The sequence below is a fragment of the Mustela putorius genome, unplaced genomic scaffold, assembly GCF_011764305.1.
Source record: "Mustela putorius furo isolate JIRA1106 unplaced genomic scaffold, ASM1176430v1.1 tig00003858_pilon_pilon_pilon, whole genome shotgun sequence".
Lineage (NCBI taxonomy): Eukaryota > Metazoa > Chordata > Mammalia > Carnivora > Mustelidae > Mustela > Mustela putorius.
In genome coordinates, this window is record NW_025422010.1 from 19,777,735 (window position 1) to 19,792,932 (window position 15,198).

The 15,198-nt window shown below is 43.4% G+C and overlaps 1 protein-coding gene across 6 annotated transcripts in view; it reads right to left on the reverse strand.

Moving 5' to 3' along the window:
- Positions 1-15,198, reverse strand: part of ANKRD29 (ankyrin repeat domain 29) — a 54,700-nt gene that overhangs the window by 38,952 nt on the left and 550 nt on the right. For 3 of the 6 annotated variants that reach the window (XM_013051463.2, XM_045065453.1, XM_004742840.3), the window contains exon 2: positions 4,589-4,699. The exons of 1 other annotated variant lie outside the window; for it this stretch is intronic. In XM_013051463.2, the coding sequence (XP_012906917.1) occupies positions 4,589-4,699 (111 nt within the window). Of the gene's footprint in view, positions 1-4,569; positions 4,700-15,078 lie in introns of all 6 variants that reach the window. 2 more of the 6 variants (XM_013051461.2, XM_045065452.1) reach the window with 2 other exon arrangements.

The window sequence follows — 15,198 nt, forward strand, 5'->3', positions numbered from 1 at the left end:
AAATAGAAAGACATTCCATGCTCATGGACTGGAAGAAAAAAATGGTTAAAATGTCCATATTTCCCCAAACAATCTATAGACTGAACACAATCTGCATAAAAACATTAAAAGCATTTTCTATAGAACAAGTAATCTTAAAATTTGTACAGAATCTCAAAAGACCAAGAATAGCCAAAGCAATCTTGAAAAATAAAAACAAAGCTGGAAATACCACAATTCCAGATTTCAAGTTATATTATAAAGCTGTAGGAATCAAAACAGTATGGTACTGGCACAAAAATAGACACATAAGTCAATGGAACACAATAGAGAGCCCAGAAAGAAACCCATGGTGTTATGGTCAATTAATCTTTGACAAAGGAATGAAGAATATGCAATGGGAAAAAGGCAGTCTCTTCAACAAATGGTGTTGGGAAAACCAGACAGGGACATGCAAAAGAATGAAACTGGACCACCTTCTTTACATCATCCCCAGATGGATACCCAGATAAACTCAAAATGGATTAAGAACTTAAATATGAGACCTCAAACCATAGAAATTCTAGAAGAGAGCACAGACAGTAGTTTCTGTGACATCATCCATAACATCTTTCTAGATATGTCTCCTGAGGCAAGGGAAACAGAAGGAAAAATTAAGCATTGGGACCACATCAAAATAAAATGTTTCTGCACAGCAAAGGAAACAACAGACAAAACTAAAAGCCTACTGAATTGGAAAAGATATTTGCTAATGACAAATCTGATAATGGATTAGTATCCAAAATGTATAAAGTCATACAACTAAACACCCCAAAATCAAATAATCCAATTTGAAAACAGGCAGAAGACATAAACAGACATTTCTCCAAAGAAGACATCCAGATGGCCAAAAGACACATGAGAAAATGCTCAACATCACTCCTCCTCAGGGAAATACAAATGAAAACCACAATGAGATACCACCTCACTCCTGTCAGTATGGCTAGAATCAAAACCACACACACACACAAAAGAAGTATTGGCGAGGATATGGAGAAAAAGGAACCCTCATGCACTGTTGATAGGAATGCAAATTGGTGCAGCCACTGTAGAAGATAGTATGTAGATTCCTCAAGAAATTGAAAATAGAAATACCCTAGGACCCAGGAATTGCGCTCCTGGGTACTTGCCCAAAGAATACAAAAACACTCATTTGAAGGGATATATGCACCCATATGTTTATTAAAGCATTATTTACAACAGCCAAGATATGAAAGCAGCCCAAGTATCCATCAATATATGAATGGATAAAGAAGATAACTATAAAAAAAAAGATACTTATGTATATATCTATACACACACACACACACACACACACACACACACACACACAGGAATATTATTCAGCCGTAAAAAAGAATGAAACCTTGCCCTTTGCAACAACATGGATTGATCTGGCGAGTATAATGTTAAGCAAAATAAGGCAGTCAGGGAAAGTAAATACAATATGATTTCACTCATATGTAGAATCTAAGAAACAAAGCAAACAAACAAAAGGAAAAAAGGAGACAAACCAAGAAACAGACTCTTAACTACAGAGAACAAACTGATGGTTACTAGAGGAGAGATGGTTGGGGGATGAGTGAAATAGGTGAAAGGGATTAAGAATTAATGAGACTAAGTAATATATGGACTTGTTGAAGCATTATACTATACACCTGAAATTAACTAACACTGCATGTTAATTACACATTAAATTTTAAAAAGAAATCCAATCTGAATAAACAGTTATTCATCCTTTCCATGAGAGGTGAGAAAAAATTTTTTTATTACAGGCTATACTTTTTTTTTAATACAGGTTATACTTGCTTCAAAATAAAAATCAATCATGAGGCACAAGGAGTACAGAGCAACTTAAATTTTGATATTTAAAAAGAAAGATAAAAAGTGTTATATGCATCTGCTTTAAAGGAAAGTGCCTTGAATGAAACAAAATATAAAAATACTTTATAAATTGTATTTCAACTTCACATCATGGTCAATTGAGAAAAAGTCAGAGGTTGAGGCAAAGGAGAAAGAGAATGAAGTAGTAGTATCTGTTGATGTATTTATTAAGCTAGACAAAAATGTTTCCTTTATATCCAAAATTATCAGGCTGGACAAACTATAATTTCCTAAAGGTTAAGGTTAATTTATTTCACTGGCTGATGTTAAAATGTACCTTTTAAAACCAACTGATTTTGAACATTGGATACAGTGGATATAAATGTGGCGAAGACCACAACAAACACTACAATGACCTTCATACGTCTTAAAAGTCTAGAGGGAGCTTGCCAGTGCTCATCTGATGGTTATTGTGCATTAGAGAGATAAAGGAGGCAGGAAACGACAGATGTTGGTGAGGATGGGGAAAAAGTGGAACCCTCCTACACTGTTGGTGGGAATGCAAGCTGGTGCAGCCACTCTGGAAAACAGTGTGGAAGTTCCTCAAAAAATAGAGCTATCCTATGACCCAGCAACTAGACTCACTCCTTTGGGTTAAGGAATCATTCTTCCAGAAAGCTGTGAATAAAATGAATTTCATTGTTGTTGTTGTTGTTGTTGTTTTAAAGATTCTATTTATTTGACACAGAGAGAGAGATCACAAGTAGGCAGAGAGGCAGGCAGAGAGGAGGGGGCAGGAAGCAAGCTCCCCGCTGAGCAGAGAGTCCAATGTGGGGCTTGATCCCAGGATTCTGAGACCATGACCTGAGCCGAAGGCAGAGGCTTAACCCAATGAGCCACCAGGCGCCCCATAAAATGAGTTTTTATTTCAAATGAGGAAGAGTCAACACATTAGTATTGTTCATAGAAGCAAAATTTCTGATTGAGATAGCAGACCAAGAGAGACAGAGGATGAGCTCTGAGGGGAATGGAGGTAGCAGGACAAGTCACACACTTTCCAAGGAGGAAAGGGTGCTGGGGAGGCTGAGAGTACGGGGTACTTACTATCTTGGGGGCAGAATGTGTGTAGCACTGAGAGGTGGCCCCTAGGACACTGAAAGTCAGGAAAAAGTTATAGGGGTGGCTGAGAAAAGGTGACTTCAAGGAAAAGAGGAAACGTGGTCATCATTGTGATCGGGGGTGAGGCCCCAATGAAAACCAGAGCTCCTATGCCATTGTGGCCCAGAAGACCCATGTATGACTGGTGTGACAAGTTCACAGATGCCTGACCTCATATCAGTCTGGGTCCCAGCAAGGAGCCGAGGGCGTAGTCACACTGGGATAGCTGGAAGAAAGTTTAGTGATTTTTAAAGCTGTGCCCCGGGCACAGGACACTACAAGAACAATGTTGGACTGTGAGCTAGCGGCAATGGGGCTCCCTTGCCAGCCTAGCCTGAAGGCACAGGGTGGTGGGGGAGGGCAGTGACTCCCAGGACACAGAACTAGAGCACTGCTGCCAGACAGAGCAGGACCACCAGGTTCCCCGACATCCCTGTCCTCCTGCCCTCCGATTCCTACCAGTGTTCCCATTGGCCACCCCAAATGGAGGCCAGAGGGAAGCAAGTCCACTAGGCCCTACCTTTCAGGATCTGGGACACAGAGCCAGCTGAAGAGGGGTCTGGGTGGGTCTGGAGGTGCAGACCCAAGACACTGCACACCGATGCCCCCAGTGGGCAAAATGGAGCCAACCCAGATATCCCAGGGTGCTGATCGCACTTACCAAACTTGTGCAATACAAGTTGGAAATGCCACATCCTGTTTTTGGGAAAACTATAAGGCTCCCTTGAAAACATCTTTATCCCTAAAATACAAATACTTGTTCTCTCTCTCTCTCAGTCTTCCTGATCCCTCAAGATGCATCGTCCTGCTGAGTACAGAGGAATCCCTGCTTCTGTCTGGGGAGGGACCATCATTCCCAGATGATGACTGCCAGTGGGCAGTAGTATCCATCTTTAGACCCTTACTTGCCAGTGAGTGTACTGATGTTTGCAACGATAATGAAAGGTAAGAGGCTGGGTGGTGGCTTCCGTTCTCAGTTCTCTTCTCCTTGTAGAAAAACCCAACTTACACACTCATGGCAGTCCTCTTCTGCTCTGAATTATCTCCACTTTCCATGGAAGCCATTGGTTTGAATTCTGTGACTAAAAACGCTTTTCTTCTTGGACCTTGCCAATTCTAATTCCCAGTGAAGTGCCTCTTTCCTTATTGTGGCTGCTTTCCGTTTTCGGCGTGTAATGGTTTCCCTAATATGTCTTTAAATTTTTTAAATATTTATTTATTTGAGAGAGGAGAGAGCGCATATGCGTGTAAAGTATGTGAGTCGTGGGGAGAGGCAGAGGGAAAGAATCCCAAGCAGACTCCCCACTGAGCACAGAGACTGACTCGGGGCTCTATCTCATACCCCGAAATCACGACCTGAGCAGAAATCAAGAGTTGGACCCTTAACCAACGGAGTCACCCAGTGCCCCCTAACCCTGAATATGTTTTTACATTCACCAGGGTACCGTGGACTTTATAAAGGATAAAGCAAGCATACAGAGCGAGTAGGTAAGCACCGTAAAGGGCAATGTATTCGGGAGCTGCTCTCATGCCGGCAGGGGAAATGGTGTGCCCTTGGCATGCATATACCGCAGGAATCCATCCGTACACTGTCCCTGCAGTCCACATCCACTCGACCGCTGTTCAGCAACAGCCTAAGCAGGGCCAGGTTGCCTCTCCTTGCTGCCCAGAAGGCGGCGTTGGCAAGTGGAGTTTCCTTCTGCAGAAGCAAAATGAGACAGGATCTTAAACTTGACATCCATTAAGTTGACATCCATTAATGTGCTTCTACGCAAAGATATGCCATTCAAAAAGCAGAATTTCCAGATGTGTCGTAGCATGGAAAAGACAGCTCCTCCCGCGACGGAGGACTGTAACATACGTGGCTATGGAACACATTCTATTTTGTACCAGATACGGGAGTGTTGTTACAAAGAGCAGCATTGTTGATAATATAGCACTATTAATATCTTATTTCCCACGAGTGCTCTCACTTTCCTGCCTCTGTGTCTTTGTTCACAGTTTCCTTTTTGCTTGAGAGGAGTTTTCCCCCATCCTTCAAGACTAAGGCTCTGCTTAAGTGCTATTTCCTCCCTGAAACATTCCTAAATCCTTAAGCAGAGAGAAATCTCTCCCAATTCTGACCTCCCCAAACCACACTTTTTCTAAGCCCTCAGCTTTCTATCTGATTCCAGCTTTCTGGGTCAAGGCCTCCCCTGTGCCCTACACCTAATTTTCTTTGCTGGAAACTTGCCAGAGGATTCAGTGAAGAATTAGGAACTCTGGGCAGAAAACACTGTTACATGTCCTCATACGGATCTTTCTTTCCACTGCTGCCTTAAAGTTGCAAAGTTAATGTTGGAATCATCCTATGGAAGGAATAGAGCTGGCAAACAGTTCTTCAAAAATCCAAGTGGCAGAGTTGACTGAAGTACAGCTGCCTTTCCTAAAACACAACAGTTTGTTTTGCGTCTATAGAGAAGAGTCCATGCCAGGGGAGGGTGGGGGGTGGAGGGGAGGCTCTGGAACCAGACAGCTCTGGGTTTCAACCCTAGCCCTGGGCAAGTGACTTGGCCTTGGTGAGTCTTACACCACCTGCCTTGAAGTTTTAGGTAAGGATTAAATGATGTAGGTTAATTGGTGAATACAGTACCCAACACATCATAAATGCTTTTCCCCCTCTGTCCACTTTTCTTTAGAACGTTAGAATCAGTAGGCAAATTAAATTGAGTATTGGTACTATGAAGAATTTTTCTGGCCTCAGGAAATTTTCTAGCGTTCAAATTGTTTAATAAAAGCATGTTTTGGGTGGGCTTAAAACACCCATCTCACCCCAACCCCTTTTATGTGCTATTATCTGATAAAGTAGTAAAGTATATACTGATAAAGTAGTAAATTTAGTATCTTACTCACCTATGCTAAGTTAAAAAGAAAACACAACAATGTCACCCACAACAAGGAGCCATCTGATAATAAATTTTTTTTTTTTAAATTTTTAAGTAATGTTCACACCCAGTGCAGGGCTCAAACTCACAACCCTGAGATCAAGAGTCTCATCTACTCACTGAGCCAGCCAGGCACCTGTCCACAGAGCCATCTCAAGTGAGAGCATTGTGAGAGCACCATGAAGCGGGTATTTGTTGGTATGAGGATTTCTTTTCTGCAGTCCTTCAGCTCACCCACAATTTAGTGCTCTCGTGCGTGCTTGGAGGAGAGCATGGACAAGTAGGGAGTGCTAAGCACATTGCAAACATACTTTGAATAGTTTCCTGGCTCAGGTAGGAGGAAAACAAAAATCCCTTCAAATTCCGGATGAACAATGTGCTTTCCCTAAAAGCATAAATGTTATGGTCCCAGTTTTCAGGCCAAATTGCAATGGTGACCTTCACACCCAGGGCTGGCGGCTTTTGTACCAGGCTGGGTCCCCCATTACAGCTGTCGGTGACTGGCTGAAGTGATGGCCAGCCAGGTCTGACTTGTATCAGAAATCACGAAACTGGGGTGCCTGTGAGTTAAAGCCTCTGCCTTCGGCTCGGGTCATGACCCCAGGGTCCTGGGATTGAGCCCCGCATCGGGTTCCCTGCTCAGCTGGAGGTCTGCTTCTCCCTCTGCCTGCTGCTCCCCCTACTTGTGTGTGTACTCTCTCTCTCTTTCTCACTATCAAATAAATAAATAAAATCTTTAAAAAGAAAAAAAAGAAAGAAAGAAAGAAAAAAAAAATCACGAAACAATGCCCTTTCCATAGGGAGATTGCACAAGGCCAAAATGAAGCCTCGAGGGTGAATTAGGAAGAGAACTTAATTCGTACCAGGAGCAGCTCTGCTGGCTTTTCCTGAAACAGGAAGACTTGAGAGTAATAAATTGTAAATCATTTTTAGTGATTTTGTTGTTTCTCTTTAACCTCAAATTATTTTCAAAAACCTCTGGAAACCACAAGCTTCTATTGTCATAATAATTTCTCTGGCCTTGAGGATAGATAGCCTCAGGGCTTTCTCTCCTGTCAGGGCTAGATTCCTTGGTTTCCCACAAGGTTTTAGAAACTGAGCTTTTTGAAAAGCCAGACAGATTTCATTCTCCTTCAAGTGTCTGATGTACTGGGAGGTGGAGGCAAGAAGAGTTGGTTTGGGCTAAGAAAGAGCTGAGTTCAAGTCCTGAGTCTGCTACTTCCTAGCTCTGTGACCCGGGGCATGTTATTTAACTTCTCTCTGTCCCACTAAAATGGGACTAATAATGCCAGGAATAGTGCCTCTGCCATGTGCTGTTGGAGAGTTAAAGGAAAGAATACATGTCAATTCAGTTTGATGACGAATACTCAAGAAATGCTAGCTATAAATGCACAGTCCTTTGAAATTCATTTGCTTGGTCAATGGCCTATATTAGGGACAGTGGTACTGACCAGGGTTTAGGACAAGGGGTATGAGTCAACCTTGATCTCCGCTCTAATGGCTTTACAGCCCAGGAGGGAAGCAAGTCGTGCCAATAGGCAGCAGATGTAATCCCAGGTACTAGAGCAGGAATGCGGGTTACTTGTGAGAGCAGAGAATGGCTGAGCCTTTACGAAGGAGGTAGCCAGGAATGGCTTCAAAGAGAAGGAATTCTCGAAAACAGTCTCCAAAGATGAACAGGGAGCTGGGTAAAGAGCATCCCAGGCAGACAAGGCAGTGAAGCAAAGACATGGAGGCTCACCCCAGTGTGCTGGGAACTGTCCTTAGCTCAGAAGGGCTGGACTGAAGGATGGGAGTGGAGAGAGGTCAAGGAACTGATAGCAGACAGGGCCAGATCCTGAAGGATCTGCTGTGCCATGCTATGGGGTTTGCCTGGGCACTGGGGAGCCAAGGCAGAGCTCTAAGGTGAGGAGATACTATTGGTTTTGTGTTTTAGGAAGATCCCTGTGGCAGCCTCAGGGAGAATGGATTGATGCCTGGAGCCGGACTGAGGTTGGTGTCTATAGGGTTAGGGAACTATTGTATAGACAGGGCAGGAGAAAATGAGGGCCAGAGCTCAAGCAACAATAGTGGGATGGGAGAATGAGAGAGACTAGAGAAATTTTAAGGAACCAAACTGAACAGTTTTGGTCTGCGACCGAATACGCAGGAGAAGGTGGCAGGAGGCCCCTGGACTGACCCCTGGGGTTCTGGTTTGAGTGCCTGGTTGAGATGGTGCCATTCCCAAGAGTGGGGAATGCTGTAAGAAGGGCAGGCTTTGGGGGAAAATGATGAGATCAGCTGTGAACCCGCTTTCAGTGCCTAAGGGGTGTTGTGGGGAAATGACCACCATAAACATGGCTAAGCTCTCCTACCACGCTGCTAAGGCGGACACAGTTAGTGGAGGGAAGGTATCTTGCACTAAGACTTACTTAGTGCTTACGTGTACCAGCTGGTACCTGCTCCGCACATACTACCTCATTGAACCCCCACCAGAGCTCAGAGAGGTGGGCACTGTCGCTATGCCACTGCTCAGGTGAACTAAGGGAAAGACGACAGGCATGCTTCAGACCCAGGCCGTCAGGTGCTCGGGGCTGCCCTTTTAGCCATCCCACTGGCCGGCCTCTGGAGGAATTCTGTAGAAAGCAAGGAATAAGGCAGCACTGACCCCAATGGTCTCCTTCCCTACCTCATTCCAAGTCCCCTGACCTCCCTTCTCTTTGGGGTTGATGCACATCACCTTGGCTCGATAATTTCCGAATCTCCTCCGGCCTGAAACGCATATCATCATAAGTACTGGCGAGTGAAAGAGGGGCAAGTCCTTTAGCCTTTGAAGGAGATGATGCACGTGGAAATGCTTTACTATTTAACCTCTTTCTTGGTTTTTCTGATCTCTATATTGAGGCCGGTGAGCCTCGCTCAGGCAGGACGACAGCAGCTCCAACCAACACTGCCATCTTGCTCTGTACTGGGTGTCCTTCCACTGCTCTGATGCATTAATTCCCAGAACAGCCGCATGACATCGGTGTTTTCTTATTCTTTCCATTCTTTTTTTTTTTTTTTTAAAGATTTTATTTATTTATTTATTTGAGAGAGACATCAAGAGCACAAGCAGGGAAATGGTTAGAGGGAGAGGGAGAAGCAGGCTCCCCGCTGAGCAGGGAGCCCGACATGGGGCTTGATCCCAGGACCCTGGTTTCATGACCTGAGCTGAAGGCAGACATTTAACCAACTGAGCCACCCATGTACACATATAATCCCATTCTTAAGATGAGGTAATGAGGGGCGCCTGGGTGGCTCAGTGGGTTAAGCCTCTGCCTTCGGCTCAGGTCATGATCCCAGGGTCCTGGGATTGAGCCCTGCATCCGGCTCTCTGCTCAGCGGGGAGCCTGCTTCCCCCGCTCTCTGCCTGCCTCTCTGCCTACTTGGGATCTCTGTCTGTCAAATAAATAAATAAAATCTTTAAAAAAAAAAAAAGATGAGGTAATGAGGCACAGTAACAAATCACTCAAGGTCATAGAGTTAAGAAGTAATAGAAACGGCATTCAAACTCAACTCCAAGTCAAGTCTGAGGTTTTATATCTTATACCCTGGGAGAAAAACTAAGTGTAAACTTCCACATATGCCATATTTTCTTCTCCTTTTCTCCCATTTACTGGCAGGATTTTGGCTCATGCTCTGTTCATTATTACAATTCCAGCAATTAGTCACAGGAAGGACGGGAAGAGAAGGGAAATTGTTACTTGTACAGAACTGGAATTCTGTTCAAAAGCTAAGAGGGGGTAGAGATTTAAACCATCAGTTTAAAAAAAGGGTTTAGAATACTGTGGGTTTCGATTGTTAATTCCACCAAGAGAACATTAGTAATGAATTTCTTCGATGTTAGCAGCCACATTAAATAAGGATAGAATGCAGGACTGAGAAGCCATGAGCAAAAGGACACTTTAGCGATGTCACTGTCTATTCTTTTTAAGATTTTAAAATTAATTTGAGAGAGTGAGAGCAGGGGTAGGAGCAGAGGGAGAAGGACAAGCAGACTCTATGCTGAGTGAAGAGCCTGATATGGGGCTTGATCTTAGGACCCTGAGACCATGACCTGAGCCTAAACTAAAAGTCAGATGCTTAATGGCACAGCCACCCAGGCACCCTGTCACTGGCTATTTTAACACATTGTCCCCTTCATGCTAAGTACTTGAAATTTTCAGAATGCTTGATAAACATTACAGAAGCCTAAATCCTATGTTGTATTGTTACACTTCTAACGATGATGGGAAACTAGAGAGAAAAAGTACGTGATTTGCGCCAAGCATTCTACCTTAGAGATCAGTAAACATTTCCAAACTCAGAACTCGCGAGACCATGTCGAAGTTCTAAGACATGTATGTCAAGCATAGGCTTATCTATAGAGATAGAAAGTAGAGTAGCAGTTATCTATAGCTGGGATGTTTGGAGTGGGGGATAGAGAGTGATTGCTAATGGGCATGTGATTTATTTGGGGGGGGATGATTAAAATATCCTAAAATTGTGCTGGTGGTTGCACAACTCTGAATATACTGAAAACCACTGAAATGAACACTTTCCATGGGTGAGTTATATGGTATGTTTCAATAAAGTTGTTTAAAAACATATGTGGCTTTGTAAATTTATTTTCCTGTAGTTCAAATAATTTTAGCTGACTGGTAAACTGAAGCCAATTATGAGATGATTTATGCACTTTCAGAACAAGGATGGAAAATACAAGTCCCCCTACTTTTAGCCCAGCCATGAGCAGCTTCTAACACCAAGGTGAAACATGGTATTGAGACACTCTGTCCTCTCTGGGAAGACGTGCTCAAGAAAGATGCAGGCATGGTTTTATCTCTAGCGATGTTTCCTCTGTGGTGGTGACCTCCTTCACCACGTGAAGAGTCTCCTTCCTCATTGTGTTAGGTTTTTGGCAACCTCAGGCCTGAAGAGTAAGTCCTGATACAGCCGTTTACAGAGTCACAAGTTGGTAGACTGAAATCTGTGACCTTTATTCCACAAAAAGGCTCAGACCTGCACTCTGAGTTTGCTTTTACTTTAAAAAATAATTCTAACAAACGTGTCTGTTTTCCCAACCAGAACAGAGGAGAACTTGCCAATTTGGAAAGAGGAAGTTTACTGGAGGCAGACCGGGGATTGCTGATAGCTTAATGGAGCAAGGAGGAGCTGCAAAAGGGTCTGTGTGGCTCAGAAGCAAAGAGCTCTACACGCGGTGACTCTACGTTATCAATACGAGGCTAACTTGTGACTAGTGATGCTCTGTTGATCCTCCCACAGACTCGGCCAACCACTTTGGAGACCCAGGGACGAGGCCTATGAGACTTTCAGAGTCTTGTGAAAATAAAGTTAATCTATGGCTCTAAAATCAAAGTGAATGAATAAAAGAGTTAGAAAATGTACCATCTTTGTCTGCTAAATTCGGTATTCATAAAATATTAATGGCACATGAAAATAATTTGTAGGTCTGATTTTCTCTCTGCACAAGAATTATAATATATGGACACTGCAGAAAAATCATGGGCCAATATAAATTAAATGTTACTCATGGCTAAATTGCTTTAATAGCAATATAATAAACACCCTTCCAAAAATGTACAGTAAGAAGTCTATCATCTTGGGCAGAGGGCACATTTTAATATGCCTGATGGTATGCCTGCTAGGGCTAGTGCAGGCTCTGTTGATGGGCGTGCTACTCTGCTTCCCTTGCCCTCAGGCCTTCCCTGTGTGCTGTGCGGAAGTCCACTTCGTGCAAAATCAACTCCGTGTCCTTAACCTAACACAGTGTCTCCTCTGTCTCCCTGCTCTAAGCTCCAGGTGTCTCCCAGCTGTTGGGGACTAAGCCTTCTCCCACACCAGCCCCAGAGTGGAAAATGCTCTTAGGCTCTCCTCCCTTGTTTTGGAGATGCCGCCCTTCTGGTCAAGTATACAAACCTCTGCTCCTTCAGGACTCAGGCCATCCCACCTGCTTCTCCTGTGCCTCGCCTCGCCTAGTAGCTGTCACGTCCTCGTCATTCTCCCTTCTTCACGGCAAATTCTGGCACTTTCCTTCCTACCCACCCCAATTCTGATCTCATCCTGGCCTTCACTTTACAAAACATGGATAAGGTTTGCTCAACCTCACCTCCTTTCCTCTAACCCCAACGGAAGAGTTTCCTCTCCACCTGTCTGGGGGAACCCCTACAAGGAATGAAGCCATGCTCTCACACCCTGCCTCACCCCCCTCCTGCATGCTTCCTCACTCAGCTCAGCCATCCCCTCCATTGAGCCTCCCTATCATCATTTCAAATACTTATTTATTTTCTGATTTACATACTACAAAATTCACCCTTTTAAAGCATATAATTCCGTGGTTTTTAGTGTGTTCCTAAGGTTGCATTACCATCATGAGTACAGAACATTTTCATCACCTCCTACCTATTAACAATCTCTCTCCATCCCCCGATTCTTCCCTAGACCCAGGGAACCAAGAATCTGCTTTCTGTCTCTATGGATTTGCTTATTCTGATCATTTCATATAAGTGGCATCATATAATATGTGGCCTTTTGGGTCTGGCTTCTTTTACTCAACATAATGGTATCCAGGTTCACCCACATTATAGCATGTGTCACAGCTTCCTTCTTTTTTTATGGTGAATGATATTCTATTGTGTGGATACACCATGGTATGGACTGAAGATTTGTGTCCCTCCTTGCCCCCAAACTCATATGTTGAAGCCCCAATTTCCAATGTGACAGTATTTGGAGGTGATTCCTTTAGGGAGGTAATTAGGTTAGATGAGATCAAGAGGGTACTGCCCCCATGATGGAATCAGTGTTCTTACAAGAAAAGGAAGAGACACCAGAGATTTCTTTCTCAGTAGGAGGATCCAGTGAGAATGTGGCTGTTACCAAGCCAGGAAGAGATCTCTCATCAGACAGCAAATCTCCAGCACCTTGATCTTGGACTTTCCAGCCTCCAAAACTGTGAGAAATTAAATGCCTGCTGTTCAGGTGCCTGGTTGGCTCAGTCATGAAGTGTCTGCCTTCAGGTAGGGTCATGATCCCGGGGTCCTGGGATCGAGCCCCACATTGGGTTCTCTGCTTGTGTTCCTGCTCTCGCTGTCTCTCTCTCTCTCTCTGTCAAATAAATAAATAAAATCTTAAAAAAAAAAAAGCCTGATGTTTAAGCTACCCACTCTATAGTATTTTGTTATGGCAGCTCAAGCTAATACATACATTTTGTTTATTATCAACGATAAACAAAACGATGGGCATTTGGGTTGCTTCTACTTTTTGGCAATTATGAATAACAAAATTAATATTTGTGTCAAGTTTTTGTGTAAACATGCATTTTCATTTCTTTTGGGTATATATGCAGGAGGGGAATTGCTGGGTCATATGGTAACTCTACGTTTAACTTTTGGAAAAATAACCAGATTGTTTCCTAATATGATTGCGTTACTTTATACCCCTACCATGGAGATATGAAGACTTGACTTTATCTACATTCTTGCCAACACCTGACACTGTTTTATTGATTATAATCATCCTAGTGGGTGTGGAGTGATGTCTAATTATGGTTTTGATGTGCATTTCCCTAATGACTAAAGGCATTGAGCGTCTTTTCAGGTGCTTATTGGCCATTTGTATATTTTCTTGGGAGAAACGTCTGTTCATCTCCTTTGCCCGTTTTTTTTTTTTAAAGATTTTATTTATTTATTTGACAGAGATCACAAGCAGGCAGAGAGGCAGGCAGAGAGAGAGGGAGGAAGCAGGCTCCCCGCTGAGCAGACAGCCCGATGCAGGGGCTCAGATCCCAGGACCCTGAGATCAGAACCTGAGTCGAAGGCAGAGGCTTTAACCCACTGAGCCACCCAGGCACCCCTCCTTTGCCCATTTTTAAATTGGGTTATTGTCTTTTTGTTGTTGGGATGTTTGTCATCATTTAAAGATGGTCACGTCTCTACCATTTTAAAGCAAACAAACCCTTGGCCAACTCCAAATCCCTACTGTGGCCACAGTTTCTTGCAGAATTTTTTGAAACAGCTCTAGACCCTGGTGGTTCCTACCCACTCTCTTTTGAAGCTATTGCAATCAAGCTCCTGAAGCCAGCATGTCACTAAAACTGCTCAGAGCAAGGTCACCAGTGGCTGTTTGTTACTAAACACAATGGACACTTTTTAATTCCCAGCTTGATTTCTCTGCAGTATTTATCACTGAGTTCCTCCCCTTCTTTACCAAAGGTTTAGAGATCCTTGGCTTCCATATCAGCACATGCTTCTGATTGTTCTCATACATTGCTGACTGCTCTTCAGTTTTCTAAATGGGCTTCTCTTATTCTGCTCATTCTCAAAGTTTGATCTTCGAGATTTTGTCTTCAGTGCGCTGCTTTCCACTTTTACATGGTCTCAGGGGGGCAATCACATTCATTCTCACGGGTTTAATTACCACCTAACACTGCTCACTTCTATATCTCATCTCTACCTCCTGCCTAGACTATACTCCAAGGTTGACTATACTCTGGGGTTCCCAGTATGTAGATCTGTCTAATCAACATCTCTTTCTGGACTTCCGTCTATCCTTAAACTTTACATGTCCCAAACCAAACATTTTATCTTTACCTCTCTAGTCTTCCCTAACTTAAGGGAAAACATCAATTACAGAATTTCATGGATTAAAATTTTTTTAAGTCACTCACATTTGTTTATTTCCTTCCATTCCAGACACCTGTTCCCTAGTCCCTACCATTTAACAAGAGGACCCAGCTCTGCCTCCCTTCTTCAAACTGTGGCCAGAGATCTTTCTAACATGCAAATCTCAACATATCAGTCCTCTTTACAGGAGTTACTGTAGGAGATGGAAGCTAGACACATTAGGGTTTCAATGTTAAAACCATTCATTTACTGGCTGCAGGACCGTGATGAGTTACTTAACTTTTCCATGTTTTAGTGTTCTTGCTTTAAGGGGGGAAAAAAAAAAGGCGAGAAACACACGAAAGTACCATTTCACGGATCTTCCTGAGGATTCAGAAGGTGCGCCCAGACGCCCTTGGCTGAGTCAGGCACATTTTAAGTGCTCAACACATTTTAATTATTTTTATTAGGACCTCTCAATAGAGGCAAATCAAGTACCGTTACTTTCATCCTGAAATGTGAGGATTAAATGGAATGACCTGGAACTCTTAAGACTCCTTTGGACACTGAAGCCAGGAAATCAGTGGCAGCTCCATTCTGCTGGGCACTCAGCTTCAGCGTCCAAAATGTGCTCTGGAGAGGAGGCGACAGGGGTGCCG